At 53.9% G+C, this 20,300-nt stretch overlaps 1 protein-coding gene across 1 annotated transcript; it reads right to left on the bottom strand.

Annotated features, from left to right (window-relative positions):
- Nucleotides 1-948: 948 nt before the first annotated feature.
- Nucleotides 949-18,536, bottom strand: LOC146764319 (tapasin-like). Its single transcript, XM_085565000.1, has 5 exons — nucleotides 18,464-18,536; nucleotides 3,281-3,471; nucleotides 2,478-2,555; nucleotides 1,866-2,172; nucleotides 949-1,049 (listed from the first exon to the last, which is right to left on the bottom strand). The coding sequence occupies exons 1-5, from the start codon at nucleotides 18,534-18,536 to the stop codon at nucleotides 949-951; spliced, it is 750 nt and encodes a 249-aa protein (XP_085421126.1).
- Nucleotides 18,537-20,300: the final 1,764 nt, after the last annotated feature.

The following is a 20,300-nucleotide window of genomic DNA, read 5'->3' on the forward strand; positions in this document are numbered from 1 at the left end:
TTATTGATAACTCCCTGCTACTGATCATTGATAACTTACTATTATTGATAATCTGCTATTGATTATTGATAACTCACTATTGATTATTGATAATTTGCTATTGACTATTGATAATTCACTGCTATTTATTATTGATAATCTGCTATTGATTATTGATAATCTGCTATTGGTCATTGATAACTCACTGCTATTGATTATTGATAACTCACTGCTGTTGATTATTGATAAGTAACTGCTGTTGATTATTGATAACTCACTGTTATTGAATTGGAGGTGGGGAGATGAAGGAACCCGGGGGGAGGAAACTCCTTTTTTTTCCTTTCCTCCCCCATTTTTTTCCCCCTTTTTTTGTCACTTTTTTTTCCCCCATTTTTTCCTCCTTTTTTTGCCCCTCTCTCTCCCGTGACAAAAGTGAAGATTTGATGAGAAGTCGATAAAATGGGAAACGAAACTTTTCTAAAATTGCTTTTTAAAAAAAAATCCAATGAACAATTGGAGCTGGGTAATTGGTTCTTTAATGACTTTAAATTTGTGCTTTGGGTTTTTTAATCAATGCTTTAAAAAAGAACCTTAAAATCCAAAACGGAACAAACTCCTCCAGTGCCACCAACCCCACCGGTGTCCCCAATGTCCCCAAATGTCTCCAAATGTTCCAAATCCCCACTCAGGACACTTCGGTTTGGGGGGTGGATGTCAACCCCCGTTTATTTTGGAAATATTTGGTGACACTGGGGACATTTGGTGACACTGGGGAAGTTTGGGGAGCTTGGAGACATTTGTGGTTGGGGACATTTTGGGTGGGGGGGTGGTTGGGGACATTTTTGGGGGTTTGGGGACATCAGAGCTGTCACATGAAGAGCCCCCCTGGAGTGAGAGAGGAGGGGACACATTGGGACACTGGGGACACGGAGATGAAGTGGGACACTGGGGACATTGGGGACACCGGTGTCACCTCCCCGCTGAGGGCCACAGGCGCAGGCTGAGCGCCCCGATGACGAAGGCCACCAGGGCCATCCCCACCATGTCCTCCACGCTGGGCCCGGTGGCACCTGTGGGGACATTGGGGACGCATCACCGACACCCCCAGGTGGCACTGAGCCCGTCCTGGTGGCACCGGCCACCCCCCAATGTCCCCAGCTCTGCTCCTGATGTCCCTTAGGAGATCCCAGTCCTGTCCCCAGTGTCCCCAACCCCATCCCCGGTGTCCCCAACCCCATCCCAGCTGTCCCCATCTCCATCCCTGTGTCCCCAACCCTGTCCCCAGTATCCCCAACCCCATCCCAAGTGCCCCCAACCCTGTCCCAAATATCCTCAAACCCTTCCCAGGTGTCTCCAACCCTGTCCCCAGTGTCCCCAGGCATCCCTGGTGTCCCGAGACCCTCCAAACCCCGTTCCCAATGTCCCCAAATGTCCCCAAGCCCACTCCTGATGTCCCCAACCCCATCCTGGTGTTCCCAACTCTATCCTCAGTGTCCCCAACACCATTCCTGATGTCCCCAACCCCATCCCAGGTGTCCCCAGCCCCAGTCCTGGTATCCAAGACCCTCCAAACCCAGCTGCAGGTGTCCCCAGCCTTGCTCCTGTGTCCCCAACTCCATCCCAGGTGTCCCCAGCTCCAGTTCTGGTGTCCCAAGACCCTCCACACCCCATCCCTGATGTCCCCAGTTGTCCCCAACCGCATCCCTGATGTTTTCAAGTCTCCCAAACTCCATCCCTGATGTCCTCAGGTGTCCACAAACCCTGTCCTTGATGTCCCCAGATGTCCCCAATATCCCCAGCTGTGCCCAAACCCTGTCCTAGATGTCCCCAGGCATCCCCAGACCCCATCCCTGATGTCCCCAGGCGTGTCCCCAGGTGTCCCTCACCTGCCACCACCACGGTGACCCGGTGTGGGGTGTCCCATGCCGCGTGTGTCACCAGGCAGCTGTAGCTGTCCCCTGGCACCGCCGCAGCCACGCGCAGCCCCGCGCTGCGGCTGAAGGTGCCGTCGGCCATGCGCTGGTGCCCGGAGCTCCAGCTGGGCCCCAGGGTGGTCACCGGGGTGTCCCCCAAAGTGTCCCCCAAAGTGTCCCCCGAGGTGTCCTCCAGGCGTGGCTGGGCGTGGCCGCGGGCACGGCGCTCCCAGCGGATCTCCACATCCAGCGGGAAGAAGCCGACGGCGTCGCAGCACAGCTCGGCCGGGAGCCCCGGGGACAGCCGGGACGGCAGCAGGGACACCCGGGGAGGGGCTGGGACACGGGACAGTGAGCTGGGGATACTGGGAGGGACTGGGGGAAACTGGGAGGGACTGGGAGAGACTGGGAATGGATTGGGAAGGAACTGGGAGGGACTGGGAGGGACTCGGAGGGAACTGGGACATACTGGGAGGGACTGGGACATACTGGGAGCCCCTGGGAGCCCCGGCCCCGCCCATTCCCGGCACTGACCAATCAGGCGCAGCCGCAGCACCTGCTGCACCTGCCCTGGGGCGCGCTCACGGAGCAGACGAAGGCGCCGTCGTCCGACCCCGAGAGCGGCGGCAGCTGCAGCGACACCTCCCTGGCGCCCCCCGGCGGCTGGGAGGACCGAGGAAACGTTCGGCCTCAGTGGCGCCCCCCGGCGGCTGGGAGGACCGTGGCTGGTCTGTGCCCAAAATCCCACCAGAACCCCCCCAAAAAAACCCCAAAAAATACTCCCAAAACCCCTCAAAAATTGCCCCCTAAACCCTTCCAGAAACACATTAAAAAAGTCGCCAGAAATCACCCCCAAAACTCCCCCAAAAAAACGCAAAAAATGCCCTCAAAACCCCCAGAAATCACCCACCAAACCCCTCCAGGACCTCCCAAAAAGCCCCAAAAATGCTCCCAAAACCTTCCAAAAAACCATTCAATGCCCACAGCGCCCCCTAGTGGCCAGCAGGTTCAAGGCTGTCCCATGCCAGTGGCGCCCCCTGGTGGCCGGGAGGGCCAAAACCATCCACTGCCAGTGGCGCCCCCTAGCGGCTGGGAGGACCAAAGCAGTTCCATGCCTGCAAGCGCCCCCTGGTGGCCAGGAGGACCAAAGCAGTTCCATGCCTGCAGCGCCCCCTGGTGGCCATGAGGACCACGGCTGTCCATTGGCGCCCCCTAGTGGCCAGGAGGACTGAGGCCGCCCACTCCCAGCAGCGCCCCCTGGCGGACAGGAGGACCCGACCCCCCCCCCCCCCCCGCCCGCTCGGTGGCGCCCCCCGCTGTCCCCGCAGCCCCTCCCTCCCCTGCGCGGTGCCGGGGGGGCTCCCGTGGCCCCCCAGGAACAGCAGCACCCCCGGCGCGGCCTCGGTGCGGCGGGCGGCGGCCGAGTCGAAGGCCAGCAGGCGCCGCGCGGCGCCGTGGCGGTGCCGCAGCTGCTGCAGCACGAAGGGCCCGGCCAGGGGTGCGAAGGGGCAGTGCAGCCGCCCCGGCGCCCCCAGCAGCGCCCGCGTCTGCGGCGTCCGTGTGGACACCAACAGGGACACTGCAGGGTGGGACAGGGCGTCATGGGGTGTGGGGACATTGGGGACATCAGGGGGACATTGGGGACAATGGGGATGTGGGGATGTGGGGTGTCCTGGCTTGTAAGATCAGCATGTATTCTATCTGCCGTCTGTTGGAGGTTGGGCAGTTTTCTTATCTCTTCCAAGAACAATGTCTCCCTCTGGGGAGATATCTTCTGTTCATGGACCATTGAATGACTCACTGCATGACTGGTAAAGTTACATCATCCCATGGTGAGATGCTCCACCCAGAGGGAGGAGCCAAGCACCCCTACCTGCATAAAATCAGCATTTTTGAAACACTGGCAGCCCCTTCACTGGATTCCCAGAGGAGCAGCTTCTTCTCTGCTGAATTCCCAGAGGAAGACCAAGCCCAACTACTATTTTTCATCCAACAGGGGATGGTGTGAGGTGGGTCCTGTCTGCTGGGGATGGTGGGATCAGAGCTCTGGGGAGATGGCAGCGAGCACAGGAGCGTCCTGCTCTGGGCAGCTGCTGAGGGCTGGAGGTGCCGTGGCTGGCTGCAGGCTGGGCACATGTCCTGCCCTCCTGCTCTGCTCCCAAAGGCAGCAGTGATGGGCAACTCTGGGCACAGCTCTGGCACGGCCAGCATGGCCTGGGCACCGCGGGCAGCTGGGACAAGGGGACAGGAGCCTTCAGCTGACGGGGCTTTCTGGTTTCTCTCCTTGCAGCCGGGCTCTGCAGGTGCTGAGGCTGCTCTGGGCTCTGCCAGGGCCCTGCTGGAGCTCAGCACTGGGCTGCAATCAGCCAAAGGAGAAATGGGGTGCCCTGCAGCACAGACTGGCTTGAGCATTTCAGCAACACTGGTCAAGTCTGCAGAGTGCACACCTCCAAGAGAAAACATGCAGCCACCCAAAAAATAAACTTTTTCAATAACTTCTGAAATTAAATCAATCTGGGATGACCCCAAATGACTTTTTGCAGCTTGCTCAAACAGCAGCTCAGCCCTTCTCTGAACTGTTCTCTCCCCCACCTGCCTTTTACTTCCCAACTGCTCCCTCTTTTCCCACAGTGAGTTCCCAGCCCATTCCAGTCTCCATCACACTGTTGCCTTCCGTGGTGCCCCTCACCATGAGGAAGGCTGAGCCCCAGGGTTAGGGACTCATCCTGTCACTGGCTGCGGAGCAGCAATGTCTCAGAGGTCCGGTGGGATTTTAGTGTCATTCAGAGCTGCTCTCCAGCCCCCAGCTCTCCTCACTGCTGAGTTCCTGCTCCCTTTTCCTCGTCCTTGCAGCAGGAGGAGCTCTGTGAATCCCCTGGAGCCTCCCCACTCTTCCCAGCCCATGCACCCACCTCAGTTATGCTGAAGCTGCAGCTTCTGTGTCTCCTCTGGCACACCAGTGCAGTCCCCTGTGCGGGGAGCCCCAGCCCCAGAGCACAGCACTCAGCAGTGCAGTCGGGGCTGGAGCAGCTGCCCTGCAGCCCTGCCTTGGCTCTTTGTGGCAGGGAATGCTCCCTGTTTGCAGCTGTCCCTGCAGGATGGCCCCAGGGCAGAGCCCAGCCGGGCTCCCACTGCAGCCCCTGAAGCTTGGGGCAGACAGTGGTCCCAGAGCTGAGGTTCACGGGGAGCTCCCGGAGCTGTGCCTCGCACTCTGTTGCCGTGTCCCCGTGCAGGCTGGCTTGTACGGGGTGAATGTACCAGCCCTGCTTTGACTGACAGGGGCCTGGCCCATCACATCTCTCCCAAGGCTGCAGGCATTGCCCAGGCCAGAATCTGAAGGGGCACAGAGATCAGAGCACTGAAATAATCCAGACTGGGTTTTCAAAGGCCCTTTAGAAGGAAGGGCTTGAGAATAAACGTGCTCTGTTTGCCTCACGAACATCGGGGTGAGTGGTCTCTTTGGCTCCAACCCAAATTCCTCCCCGAGCCAACGTTACCCACTCCCTCACACGTCCCCCACGTGCCTTCCCACTGCCTTGTCCTGTCAGGGCTTCCACAGCCCCTCATCCCTTCGTGGCCCCGTCCCCTCAGGGTCTCCCCAGCCCGGCCAACCTGCCCGGCAGCAGCGCCGCAGCCCCACAGGAGCTCCAGAGGAGCCCCACCAAGAGGCACCTGGGAGCCCTCAGCAATCCAGCCAGCAGCACACGGGCAGGAGGACACGGATGGCGCTTCCTGCCTGGGACAGGGCTTGTGGCCATCTCCAGGCACCGCTATCACAGAGATCCCCACAGCTCCAGCCCCTGCCCATCTGCTCTGTGGGCAGCACAGAGGCTTTGGCAGAACCACCAAAGGCCAAGGGGCTTCTGGCCATTTTCCCTGCAACCCTGCAAGCCTGAGCAGCTTGCTGAGCCCAGGAACCCTTTTCTCCCTCTTCCCCTTGGCCCTGCAGAGCCTGGGCAGCCAAAGAAAGATCCTGGGAGTCTGTCTATAGCAACACATCCTATATTTATATGCTAAAGGAAAACAAAGAGAAAGAAAAGAAAGCAAAGAACACTCTTAAAGAAACAAAACATTCCTGCTGGCTCAGGTGGCCCCAGCAGACAGAGCCTCTGGGATCAGCTCTCTGCAGAGCTCCAGCAGCGCAGCCAGCCGAGCCCCGACAGACGAGGCCGTCTCCTCCATGCCCTGCAGAGCCGAACCTGCAGGTTGTCAAAGAGGGAATATGGAGCTCTCTCTGCTTCCTGGAGGATGTGCAAAGTTTGAACTGCCAGGCTTGTGACAGCGACGCTGTTGCCATTTTCCATGCCTTCAAGGGCTGAAAGAGAGAGGAACAGAGCCATGGTCAGTTCCCACATCTGAGGGGACCCGAGGGGACTCTGTGCCAGGGCCATCCCAGCCGGCTCTGGCCATGGCCAGCAGGGAACAGGGACCAGCCGGATCAGCCTGAAGCTGCTGGCCACGAATCCCCCAGGTGCCCTGAAAGCTCTGTGTGCTCTGCCCACGCCGGCCCTGGTCCGCACAGGGAGCAGAGCCCTCCACAGCCGGGGCAGGGCTCGCAGCTCCCCCGGCAGCCCCCGCTGGCAGCCCGCTGCCCTCGCTCACCCTCAGAGAGGAGCTGGAGCTCTTCCTTCCTCCCCCTCAGGTGCCGCCCGGCCGTCCCTGGGAACACAGAGCCTGTCAGGCCCAGGGCACAGCTCCCTGCCAGCGGCGCCGCCAGCCCTGTGCCCACACGCCCTCCTGGCCCGGCTCGTGGCTCACCCATGAACCTGACGGCCGCCTCTCGCAGGGGCTCCTGTGGGCTCTGCAGGTAGGGCAGGGCCCGGCGCAGGTGCTCGGCCACGCTGCTGCTGTCCTCTGCCAGCTGCAGAGAGCGGCAGGAGGGAAGGGTTGGCCCCGCAGCCCCCCGGGCCGGGGCTCCATGGGCACCCGGCTCGGGCCGCAGGAGCCTGGAGCAGAGCCCGCGCGGCCTCGGGCTGCAGCAGCGGGCAGGGACACAGCTGCCAGCCCGCACACCGAGCACCGCGCTCAGGGGCTGCTCCAGGCTGGGGCAGCGGCTTCCCGGCCCTCCTTACCAGGCACTCGGTGAACTTCCACAGCTTCTGGTTCTGCACCAGCTCTCCAAGATCCCTCCTCTTGAGGAACTCGGCCGCACAGAGCAGCGTTTCCTGAGAAGCCTGGAGAGCAGCAGAGACGCGGAGATGGCCCCACAGCCCAGGGCGCAGGACCCCGTCCCTGTGCCAAGGCCAGCAGGAGCTGCAGCCTGCGAGGCGCCAGGGCAGGGACAGCCCAGCCCCTGCCAGGGGCCAGCGGCAGCTGCCGAGTCCTCACCTCTGCCACTCGCTGGTTCTCATCGTGGCAGTGCAAGGAGAGGGGCAGCAGGCTCTGGCGCACGTGTGCCTTCAGGACCTTTCTCTCCTCTTCTGGAAAAAAATCCAGCATCTCCCGGAAGATAAAGAGGGAGCACAACTGCACCTGGCTGTCCTCCTGTATGAAAGGAAGGAAGAAAGACCTCAGCATCAGCTGCTTCAGGCCCACCTGGGCACAGCCTGTGAGTGCACAGGGCACAAAGTGTGCGGGCAGCACCCGCTGGCCGTGGCTGGAGGCGCAGAGCCTTACGTTGTCAAAGAGTGGCAGGAGCGCCTCAGCCAGCTGCAGGGCAAGGGCGCTGGTTATTGGGGCACCATTGCACAGGAACAAACCCCTGAGGAGAACCGTGGTCATCCTGAGCATGGTGCTGTCATCTTCGTGCAGGAGCTCCACGAGCCTTTCATGCAGGCTCCACATCCTTATGGCCATCTACTTGTGGAACACAAGTGTGTGAAACACCATCCTGCTGGCACAGGGCCCAGGGGCCCAAGGCCTGTGCCAAAGCCCTGGGGCAGCTGCAGCAGGAGGCAGGAGAGCTGGCAGCAGCTGCCCCAGTGCCCCAAGGCCAGCCAAGCCCCAGGGACTGCCTTCCCCAGCCCCACGCTGGCAGCACGGCTTCAGCCCCTGCGCTCTTCTCACCGAGACACTGGTGGTGCCGAGCGCCACGAGGCCTCGGAGTGCCAAGCGACGCCTCCCCCTGCACTCGCTCTGCAGGTGCTTGGACAGGAACTGCAGGACGCTGTCACGGCGCTCACTCAAGTTCAGGTGCTCCAGGATCTGAAAGGCACAGGCCGGTGACGGGGGAGCGGCCGGCGGGAGCCCAGAACCGCCCAGGGCCGGGCCCAGGCAGCAGCACAGGGCGCGGGCTCCGTCCCAGGCACTGCGGCCAAGAGAGGGCAGAGAGCCGGGAGGCAGCTCAGCGAGGCAGCGCCGGCCTTCAGGCTCACCTCCACAAGGAACGCCAGGGCGGCCAAATCCCGGCACGGCGTGTCCTTGCTGAGCAGCCCGAGCAGGTGGAACGCAATCCCGGAACACGCGGCTTCGGATGCGCGGTGCATTTCTCTGACAGGAGGAAACAGGAGCCAAAGCCCTGAGCCAGCAGAGGCAAACCTCTCCCAGGACTGCCTCACAGAGCTCTGGCTTTTCTCCACCACCCTGCAAGGGGCAGCTGAGCCCTCTGGGTGGTTGCTGCTCTTGGGCACGCTCCTCTCCCAGCCTTTTGCAGCCTCCTTGGCCGTCCCTTGGTGACAAGGCCTTCTGGCCCACGGCCACGGGGACTGTGTGGGGCACCTCGGGCACAGGGCACACATGCCGGGGACAGCTGGGGAGCAGGGGGTCTCACCTGGCCAGCACGCCCACAGCACAGTGGTGGGTGTCAGCACAGAGCAGTGTGTCCCAGCCACGCTTGTCTTCCACGGCCACCACCACATCCTCATAGTGAAGTTGGCAGAGCAGGGCCTTCAGGGTCTGCTCTGCAAAGCTGTGCACAGAGCAAAGCCCAGGTCACGCTGGGAGCACTGGCCCTGCCCTGGGCACATGGCAGGGACAGGAGGACTGGCATGGAGCACCTGCTGGGGCTGGTGGCAAGGCCGTGTTGCTGCTGGCATCCCTTCCAGAAGCTATCGACCTCCTCTGGCACATCCAGAGTGCTGAAGAGCACTTGGAAGAGCAGATGCACAAAGAGGCCGGGGAAACACACGGTGACTACGTGTGGCACACAGGGCAGCTGGAGAATCTTCCACATCACCACGGTTGCCTGCAAAGGACAGAGCAGCCCGAGACAGCGCTCAGTGCCGAGGTGTTCGTGTGGCAGGGCCCGAGCATGGGAGGGAGAGGCCCGGAGAGACGCAGGGGGAGCACCGGGCCTGGTGGCCCTGGAGCTGCCCCGAGGCCAGGTTTCAGCCCAGCGCCTGAGGCAGGGAGACGCCGTGGGGGAGGGAGGATGGAGAGCTGCTGGAGAGGTGGCCTTGGGGCCAGCAGAGTCAGAAACTCACAGCCAGGGCAAGGACAGCCGTGTGGTCCCCATCGGAGGTGCACGTGCTGTGCTCTGGCCAGCTCCCCAGCACATCCAGAAGCACGAGCATGGCCGGCTCTGCAGTCCTCAGCGAGCACATGATGCTCTTCCACATGGCCAGAGCAGCTCTGTGGGGTCAGAGCTCTGTCTCAGAGGAGTCTGGGACACAGCAGCGTGGCCTGGGCGGCAGCGGGGAGCTGAGCTGCTCTGCCAGCCCTGCCTCTGCCCACTGCCCCTCACCAGCAGCACACAGGCAGCCCAGCCCTGAGGGGACTGGGCCCTGAGGGGCAGGGGGGAAGCATGGCAGCACGCTGGGGGGCTGGCAGGGGCCAGGGCTGGCAAAGGGAGCAGCCAGAGGGCCCTGGAATTCTCTGTTTGTCAGACACTTGGGACAGGCTGCACAGGGGGAAGGGCTGCTGAGCCCTGAGCCCTCTGGGCAGGTGGGCCCCGTACCTGTCACACAATGGGGCCACACGCAGGAGAGCCATCACCACGTCAGAGGGCTGTGCCTCTGTCAGATCCAGAAGGGGCCTGTACAGATTGTACTCAGGAAACTCATTGGCCACGAGCCACTGGTGGATGAACCTCACCATGGCGGGCACCTGGAGAAGGCAGGGGAGACTTGGAAAGCTGCCGGAGGAAGGAATGTGCCCGGCTGCCCCAGAGAAGCACTTCCCTTGCCACCACACTGCCATGGCCTCAAAGGCTCCCAGGGAGCAGCAGGCGTGGCTTGGGAGGCCAAGCAATTGCTGGGAGGAGAAAAGCCAGGCCACAGGCTGCTCACTTGCTTTGGGCTGGAAGGACCCTCCTCCACAAGCATATCCAGCAGGGCAGCGCTGCTCTTGGTTTTGAAGATGGGAGAGTACGCTCTGAGCACGGTGCCCATGGCGCTGCTCTCTTCTTCCCGAATCCTCTTCATGAATTTGCAAATCATCTGCAGCAGAAGGGCAAGAAGCCCGGGATGCTGCATGGAGTGCTCCGAGCACAGCGCTGGGCTGAGCAGTGCCAGCAGGCCCAGCCCAGGTGGGGATGGCTGCAGGTACCTGCGCTGTTCTGCGGAAGCGGCCACGGGTGCGTTCCTGCTCTCGTGTGCGCTGCACGGCTGCACCTGGCAAAGAGCGAGCGCAGCCCGAGCTGAGGGGCTGTGGGAGAGGCCGGAGAACACAGCCCAGCCCTGCGCTGCCCAGGCAGGGACAGCCCCGCGCCGGCCCAGGGCACGGAGCACGGCTGTGGGGTGTCTGCCTGGCCCCTATTCCATCCTGTCCATGGGCATGGCCCCAGGGGATGGGATGGGATGGGATGGGATGGGATGGGATGGGATGGGATGGGATGGGATGGGATGGGATGGGATGGGATGGGATGGGATGGGGCCAAGCTGGCTGCAGGCACCAGCCCTGTGGCCCAGCTCTGTCACTCACCCTTCGGCTGTGGCTGGAACTGCTCCACCTCTTCAGGCTGCTGTGCTGGGGCAGCTCCAGGGCCTTCTTTCTCCTCCTTCCCCCAGGCCAGCTTGGGCACGCTTGCAGGTCTGTGCTCTACGTCACTGCCTGGATTCATGGCTACTTGCAGAAGGTGAAAAGGAAAAGGTCCGAGTCAGCAAGTGCTGCAGTCGTGCCTTGAGGGCAACTGCAAGAGTGAAGTGTTGGCAAGGCTACAGGACAGCAAGTCCTGCACTCTGCTCTTGGGGGCTCCAGCTACAAGGACAGGAGACTCTTGTCAGGGAAGGTGCAAAGCAAATGCCACGGTCTGCCCTCGAGGGCAGCTGCAGAAGAGATTCCTCGGGCAGGCCAGGGGTCACCAAGTGCTCTGGTCTGGCCACGAGCTCACCTGCAGGAGTAATACCTCAGGAAAGCTCTGGGTCAGCCAGGAACGAGTGGCTGTGCGAGGGCTCCTCACAGCACCGCTCTCTCCCGTCCTCTCTTGTCGTGTGCACCGAGCACTCTGGCGTGGCCTTGTCACTGCCAACACCTCTGCCAGAGCGTGTCACAAAGGGCCCTTGGAATCCCTGCCCCGTTCCATTCCACGGTGACCATGCTGCACCGTGTCACCAAGGGCCCTTGGATCCCCTGTCCCGTTCCATTCCACGGTGACCATGCTGCACCGTGTCACCAAGAGCCCTTGGAATCCCTGTCCCGTTCCATTCCACGGTGACCATGCTGCACCGTGTCACAAAGGGCCCTTGCACGCACTGCCACCTGCCCTGGGGCCACCCCCAGCCCCCCAGAGTGGCCCAGGGTGGAAGGAATGCCTTGCCCCAGGTGTGCCAGACAGCCCAACAGGAACTTTGGGAAGGGCTCAGCCCATCAGCAAACGCTGCCCTGCTCTGCGGGCTCAGAGCAGCAGGAGCCCCCACAGCTGCCGACGCAGCCGCGGCGGGAAGGGCACGGGGCCTCCACAGAAGCTGGCACGGCCTCCTCGGGACACGTCCCACATGGTGGCCATCCTGAGCACGGCTGTGGGACACGGACCAGGAACGTGTGGGCCAGGGCAGGAATGCTGCTCTGAGCCCTGGGGCCCGGGCAGCGCTGACAGCAGCAGGTGAGGCACAGTCCCCGCCCAAGCAGAGTTCCCCCTGTCAATCATGGTAACACCTCACCCTTCTTTTCTGTATCAAATTCTGTGTATTGTTCTCTGTCACCCATCTGCAAGGGCCCTTTGCAAACATGGGGACAGAGGACAGCGTGCATCTAATTTACACTGGAGCTGCAGCATTCCCCTCCAGGAACTGTTAGCGGAGAACTCAGGCCACAGGCATAATGCTTCTTGGTTACAAATGGAACTTATCTCTAAGAGCAGAAAGCTACTTAACCCTGAGACCATTTAGCCCTTAGAGAAAAACCCAATTTTAAAAAAACAACCTTTCAGCACTTGATCCCATGGACAAAAACCAAACTCCCAGAAAACAGTCTGTAAACAGAAAAACTGTTTGTAAACATGAGAAATAATTTGTAAACAAATCAAGTCCTTATATGAACTGTCCATGAGGCAGGTGATCATTTGTAATTTTGTCTGTGGTTTCCAGTGTCCATATTTTAGGCAGCTGTATTGTACTGCTGTAGGATTTATTGTAAAACATGAGAACAGACTCAGAGGGGAAGAGAGTGTACCCTCAATCCAACCTCTTTCCCGTTTTTTCTTTGTATAATAAATAATAATATGAACAGAACATGGATTTTGAATACTATTAGCTTATGCAAAGTTTCATCCATGTTTACTGATAATATTTTTCTTTACCAGCCAGGTTCAGGGTGAAGAACTTGATTGGCAGATGTTTTGATCAGGGCAAGGAACTTGGTTGGTGTGAGAACCCCGGCCTTGCTCTGGGGTCTCATGTGGTAGTGAAATTCCTCCTCCAACCCGTGCTTCCAAAGAAAAACTCCACAGGCTTTAGCTGTTCGATCTCAAGGCAGTTTATTGCTAGTTATCTAACAGATTATGTTCTTGGACTGTGGCTATTTGATCAGCGGCCTGGGTAGAGGCACACACACACACTGACACCCTCTCTATCTGCTGTCTTCTTCGTCTCTCCCCCAGCCCAGGGCTGCTGCTATCTTTTATATGATATATTACGTATAACATGTTTACAATTATTCCCCAATACCTACTACCTACGTTGCCAAGTGTTTTTCTACTCTAAACCAATCTGTGAGTGCCAACATCACCAAGAACATGGAGGTAAGGAAAAAGAAGGAGGAAGAACAGGATCAGCCCACTTTCCTCCATCTTAGAACTTCTGACCCCCATGTACAAAGTGAAAACCCCCCTGTACATGTGTTAAAACCCCCCTGTACAATACTAAAAAAATTTCCCCTCTACTTTGTAACTACTTTTACTATACTATCTAACCTTTTGTGACTGCTTGTTCCACCTCCAAAATTGGTAATTCATTCCATGGCTCAAACTCAAAATCACAGCTGTTTTTCAATTGTCTGCCAGGGTCTAGAATGCTTCTGACCAAGGCCTGGAACCTCTAAAAATGTCTGAGAGACATTTTGAGTTCCCACATCTCCCCTCTGTTTGAACCAGAAAAACCTGCTTTGCCATGTTGTTCAAGGCTCTTCGAATGCACATGAAAATGCATGGCAGAACAAGTAGAATTATAAACCCTATAAGAATATTAAACACTATTTTAAAAAGTTTTTTCCACAATGGTGAAAGATTAAAAAAGCCAATTAAATAATCTCACCAGAATCCTGTAAATTTCTTTTTTTTTTTTCTCAATTCGCTGATACTATCTTGCATCTGTTTCATATTTTCATGAATAGATTTTGAATGATCAAAGAAGTTCATGCAGCATGTCCCCTCAAATTTTTCACATCTGTGCCCATGTGACAGCAGCCAATAACCATCTGCTGCCCTGTTCTGAAGCACTGCTTGTCTTGCACTGCTGATATCTGTTAACATGTCACTCAGTGCAGACGAAATGGCACAACTGTGTTTACTCAACCAGCATGCTATATGGTCCAATTGTGTCAAGGCCACCCCTAACGCTGTTTGGGGTGAGAAAATTGCAACTGCAATTCTCCGAGCCTCGTCCTAAGTATAAACATCATTATCACAATTTGGCTATATTGTTCAAAGAGTCTTTTTTCTTTCCTGTGTGTCTGCTCCTTTGAAGTTCTCAAATCAGATGTTATCAATTCAAGTTCCTCAATGCTGCATGGACCATCCTTGACTTTTGCAGGGATAGCAGGCCAAACTCTGTCCCCGCAAATCAAAAAACACTCCCTTCGGTAAAGTGGCTGGGTGTTGAAGGGATAGTTTGCTCGTCACTTTGGTGTAACTGCACCAGGATGAAGCATTTCTATAAAAGAACTGATTTGGAATGATATCTACTATCTGATTATCTATCTTTGTCACTCTTAATGGATTGAATTTGATACCAAATTCCATTTTTGTCGACCCAAAAAATGTCCGACTCTGGAGGTTCAAAGTGAGCCACAGGAAGGAACTGTGTCCAAACATGCCACCCCTCCACAGGATCCAAAAAGGACTTCAGAACCTTTTGGAGGGGTGTCCCCTGGAATTGGTCATTCCTTTGCTGGCACACCCACCAAGCATGTTGAAAATTGTTTCCCCAGTTCTGAATGGGTCAGGCAAATGCTGTCCAGACCCGCTACCTTTGCCAAAGTCTCCCACACCTTTTCCCTTGGTTGTCTCATGGGAAAGCCTGTCCCATTGCCCAAGGCAACAAGTAAGGGAATGAAGCACATGAACACTATCTGTCTGAACCCCATGTCCATGTCCCCAACCTCTGTGAGAAACCCCGCAATGCAGCAGCATCCAAACAACATTTGATTCCCCAGAAAAACCCCAAGTCTCTGAGTTGCCAATCGCTGTCCGACGAGACGTCTGCAGCGTTGCTGTCCATCTTTGTCTGCGTGCTTGCTTCTCTGCTTCTCTGGTCCATGTTCGCTGGCATCTGTGCCCGATAAGGTTTCACGTGCCTTGCTGACACCCACTTGGGTGCTCGTTCTATAGAAACACAAACGAAACCCTTGCCCCAAGTTATTAATCTAAATGAACTTTCAATTTGTTCTGACTCTGGGTTTTTGATCAAAACTAAAGAATTTTCCCTTAGCTCTGCTCGTGCACTGTTTGTAAAATGTCTGACAATTCACATACAAAGCTTCGTTCAACTGCATGTGAGATGTTGCTCCTGCCTCCTCCTTTTCTGTTCATCCAAATGGATTTCAAGGTATGATATATTCTGTAGTTTCTCCTGTATGACATGATCCAAAAATTGCTCCTGGAAATGTGTGAACTGAAACATAAATGTGAAAACATATCAACTGAAACACAAATGTTTTCAAGCCTCTCAAAAGATGCATATTTTTGTGACATCAGTTTGCCACAGCTGAAGACTTTTTCAAACCTCCCGAATTGGTCACTCCTGTAAATACAGGATGCTGTACAAACTGACACTCGGACAAGCACTGATGATATCCTTTGTCTGACCTTTAGAAAGCAAAAGGATTCCATCAATGTTTGTATACTTTTGTGAAAAAATGCACGGCTCAATTTTTCTTGCTCAAAAATGTCTGGCAGTGTTTGTGAGATGGACACTATAAATCTATCTACATGAACATTTACTTTCACTAAAAACCTCAGAAGTGAAGAATGCATTCTGATGTGCATAACAAAATATTTATGTTCTCTGTCTTTTAGGATTATTTTCATGCATAATAGATATGAATATAAAACTTCATTGTCCATATGTTTTAAAAGTGATTCCTCTAATTGTTTGGCCACATTTGCAATATACACTGAATCTGTGATCAGATTGATGGCTTCTGAAATAACTGAAAAACTCTGACTATTGCTACTAATTTTACAATTTGTGGTGAACTTTATACCATTTTTTACATCTGATTCCCATTTCTCTATCTTTGGTATTTTCCATGTGATTTGTGAGTTTTCCTTGAACTATCAGTAAACACTGTCATCTTTTCTATTAATTCCTAACTTATTTTTGATTTCTCTCTAAAACTTATTTTTGCATTTAACGTTTTGTGAGCTAAAAAATGAACTGTGCAAACTTCTGGGTACTCTAACAACGTGATTGAAAAATCTTGTGACTTTGGATTGTCCACTCAAAATATTTTTTTCTTTCTTTAAATGTAAATGAATGATTAAGAAATCTCTGCCTGACATTGTCAGCAATCTGGTGTTTGCCTTAACAACAATCTGAGCCATTATCTCTAAATCTATAAGAACACTTTTTGAGGGCCTGTAAGCTAAAAATAAATACCTACTTTAAACTTCTATGAAAACATTACCACGATCCTTGGTCAAAGTTATTAACTTGACTGATTTTTTCAATTTGATCCGTCCAGTGTCTGGCACTCTCCTCATATTTTCCTCGACAATCAGCGAAACCAAATCTACAAAAGAATTATCTCAAAAGATTAAAATATACAAAATTTTCATTGCTTATTCCAGCCTTATTTCAGGCACTTCTTCACTTCTTTTCTTTTTTCTCTTTACACCATTTTTCTTTTTTCTCTCTTTCTCTTCTTTTCTTTTGAAACAAGAAGGTTAAAATATAAAACATAATATAGAACAAGACAAAATACCTCAATAATAAAATGCAGAAAACTTATCAAAATCAATAACAATTCAAAAGAGTTCAAAAGAAAGATTTTAAATAACATACATAAAATCGAACAAAGCATAATTATCAGAAACATTGTGCCAGTGGTTCAGAGTCTGCAAACAGCTGAAACATTTGTTTCCAGTGAAATTTGACATCCCTTCCCGGGCCGGGTTGACAAGTCTCACCCCAAAGCTGTGTCAGCTGTCACATTTCTAGGATCGAATCGGTGGATCAAAATGATCTATTTAACATTCATTTTTGTGCAAAAACCTCTGAATTTTGCTGGCAAACTCATCCGTCCAAGTTAAAATCAGGGCCTGGCTAAAACCCAAACTTTAAATTGGAGTGATGCTCTTTAACATACTATCTTAAACAAAGCTTATACTAACATTACATATATGATACCTAAAACATAACAACTTATTATAACATTTTGATATAAAATAAACACTCAAAGTTCAAACTGATAAATGGATCAAACGACACAAGGATTCATTCTTCTTGAAACTTCTTTGAAGGAAAAGGGTGTTTTTTCAATTGAAAGAAACCCTAAGATTAACATTAACAAAAGGCTGTCAGAATGCTTCAGGCATCTGTCTCTGAGATCTTCTGAAAAACATTCAAGAATGTTAAAAAATAGAAATGCAATGATTCCACTCACAAGAGATATAAAAACAAACCAGAGAGTTCACCTAGAAAAATGTACGACATAGTTAAAACCCAAAATGAGACTTCAGAATGACATGTAACGTGGATGAGATTGCATAAACAACAACAAAATATACGAAAATTCACTATGAAAAAACAAAGCACAGAGCTTCACCTGATAACATGATAAAATTTCTTAACAATAACATTTATAAAACACTTAAATAGTTAAACGTAAAAGAAAGAATTTGGAAACAACCATCCTTTGTATCATTACACAAAGAAATAACAAAATAAACAAGTGATCATTAAGCAATGAAATCAATCTCAGAAAAACTCAGAATAAATTCCTTCAAGACTCTTATACACTGATAAGCTTACAATAAAACAGAAAAGACTAAAATAAAACTAAGGATCTGATAGACTGTGTCTTTCCTTTAACTTAATATTCATTATCATCTCATAAACTCTTTCAGTCAAAACCTTATTATCCTTAAAGAAAAACAACTAAACTTTGTTAATTAAACAAACTTAACCTTTGAAAAACTTAAAATAATTTTTGAATTAAACATTACTTAAACTTACTATATAAAAATACTGGTAAAAAATCTCTAAATTATATTAACTTTATGAAATCTATATATATATCAAATTAACAATATATAAATCCATTATCAATTAAACTCTTATAAACTTAACTTTTTCAGGGCCTGAACTAAGATAAACTTAAAGTGATATACTCTAATTAAACAATACTTAATTAAATTTAAATTAAACTATATAAAAATCAATTCTATCATTAATAGAATGTTAAAATACAACTTAACTTAAACCTTAACATAATAAATTACTAAAGTTTCATGCTATTCAATTTTCTATCTCAATTCTCATTATGATATTTCTTTTTCACATTGTGTTCTATAAACAATATCACACCGGATGGGTGCATCTGCTGATCAATTCTGAAAATCTGGGGTTAGCATTTAGAAACATTGGAGACGTTTGAAGGAGACCCTTATGATTTTAAGTGGCAACTTAGCTGTATCTTATTTTTGGGTAAATGTTGGAATTCCATCTCATCATTGCTGTGGGACATTTGGTGCAATAGATATGCTTGCAAGAAGTTATTTACTTTGGCTGCTGTGGTTTCTGGGCTGTGCCGTGTATTTGTTGTTAATGTTTGGATGTGCACTGCAGTGGAAAAAACCTCGGCATCTGTCACACCGCAGCTCTGCTGTGGGGAGGCAGTGACCGAGGAAATCCCTGCCTTGGCTCTGCCCAGTCCCCGCTTGCACAGCCTGAGCGGTGTGGAGGGGAGCAGTTCTGGCACAGTCACACCCCGCTTCTGCCTGCACTGGGGTGACTGTGTCTCTCTCCTGCTCTCAGCCCCCGCTCACGCCCAGTGTCAGCTGCGCTGGACCCGTGCCTGAAATCTGTCCCTCAGACACTTCTGCGTTCGCTTTAACTCCCGCAAACGCGTGCACAGCCTGGGTAGACCCGTCTCTGTCTGTGTCGCCATGGGAACGAGAGAAGAAACGCCGGCCCTGACAGCGCCCCACCGCGCCGGCCCCGGCCCTGGCCGTGGGCTTGGGAATGCCCCATCCTCTCTCCCAACCGGACCTGGCACTGCTCCGGTCCCGCTCGGGTCGTCCCGCCCGGCCCCGGTGGCTGTCTCTGCTCCCAGCGTGGTTCAGTGCCCTGCTGACGTCTTCAGCGCGCGACCGCCGCTCCCCGCCGCCGCCGCGCCCCGCGCCGCGTCCCGCGCTCGGGTTTCCCCCCCGCGGTCACCGCGCAGTCTGTGGGCACTTGGCTGGCTGGCGGCCGCCGCCGCCGCTGACGCTGTCTGTGCCTGTGTCGCGCTCGAGATGCAAAAGACCCCGCTCTACCGCTCCGTGCACTCCGCTCTCTAATTTGCACTTCTGACAATTGATTTACATTTGCAAACCCCATACTAACTCCTGATAAACTTTCAGTCTAACATTTCTTCTAACAACTGATCCATGTGTAACTGATTCTTGTTGCAATAACTATTCTGTTCTGGCCGTGTCTGAAACTGACAGGGGTTGCTGTGGGTTTGTGCTGGCTGTTGCCATGGGAACTGCGACGGACCCGTGCCCTGAGTCATCCTGGCCACGCTCCGTCCCAGCCTGTGTCACCCTGGGGGTGTGGATGCTCCTGCTCTGGTCCCGGCCGTGCTTTCGCCTAACTCCGGCTCGCACCGCCTGGTTCAGAGCCACTGCCGTCCCCCCCCGGGCTGACACAATCACCCTCCTGTTCCCAATTCGGCCCCGATGTCTCCCATCTCGCTTTGCCCCTCTCCTGGCTCTGTTCCAGCACCGACAGCCCGCGCGCACCGGCCCCGCCCTGCCTGCACCCGTCCCACGCGTTCCAGATGTGAAAAATCCCCTCCACCCGTGGCTCTCAGGCTCCGCTCAACCTTCACACGCGTGCCCACCGCCTGAGTTGCAGCGAAGGATGCCTCTCGCTGTCCCTCTGCTATTTCCTCAGCGGGTCTGGCTGCCGCGGTCAGGGAGCTGCCCCCCGCCTTTTGGGTGGCCGCTTCTGCGGCTTCACGGATTCTCGACACCGAACGCATCACGGGACGCTCGGGACGCCTGGCCACTGCACCCGCGCCCCTGCCGCCCTGTGTCTGCGCTGTTCCCGCTGCCCCAACTCTCGCCTACACCGTGGGCTGTTTTGAATTCCCCACCCGCGCAGCTATGAAAGATTTCTCCTCTCCCCTCCTCTTCCCTCTCTGCTCTGCACTCCCTCTGCACCCTCCCTCACTGGAGACGTCGACGCCGCTGCCCCTCCCGCCGCGGGTTCGGACTCGAGCAGTGCTTGGTCCCTTCCCCCACCGGGGGCTGCGGCTGTGCTTGGCTTATCTCTCTGTCTGGGGGATTTGCATTGGAGGAGCTCAGGGATTGAGGTTCGAGGGAAACTGAGGAACAGTGGCAACCCGGAGACACAGGGCATGATGACAGACCATCCCCTGATTGTCCACGGGAGGCAATCCTGCTTCCCCTGGATCTGTGGTGAGGAAAACTGCCCCAAGCTGCTGGCTGGGCGATTTTCCCCTTTTGTGTTCCCATAGGAGCCCCAGCTGTCCGGCTGGACGTGCCGTGCCGTAGAGCTGGCTATAATATTGTCCTTGTTAAAAGCAAAAGTTTTGCGGAAGTCTTATCTTTTTGTCCTTTTGTGGCTCAGTAATAAAGTTACTTATCGATCCCTTGCCAAAAATTCAATCCCAAGAAAAAATATACATCTGTGTGCGAGTGACTAC

Source organism: Lonchura striata, chromosome 35 (assembly GCF_050655825.1).
Source record: "Lonchura striata isolate lonStrDom1 chromosome 35, ASM5065582v1, whole genome shotgun sequence".
Lineage (NCBI taxonomy): Eukaryota > Metazoa > Chordata > Aves > Passeriformes > Estrildidae > Lonchura > Lonchura striata.

What these genes read in the sequence shown, in the direction of transcription:
- LOC146764319 (XM_085565000.1), bottom strand. Translation starts at nt 18,536, where the DNA reads ATGGCGACACAGACAGAGACGGGTCTACCCAGGCTGTGCACGCGTTTG. An exon ending in GCACCGAGGCCGCGCCGGGG is followed by an intron (nt 2,556 to 3,280) that starts GTGCTGCTGTTC and finishes CGGTCCTCCCAG; the next exon opens with CCGCCGGGGGGCGCCAGGGA. An exon ending in GGTCACCGTGGTGGTGGCAG is followed by an intron (nt 1,050 to 1,865) that starts GTGAGGGACACC and finishes ATGTCCCCACAG; the next exon opens with GTGCCACCGGGCCCAGCGTG.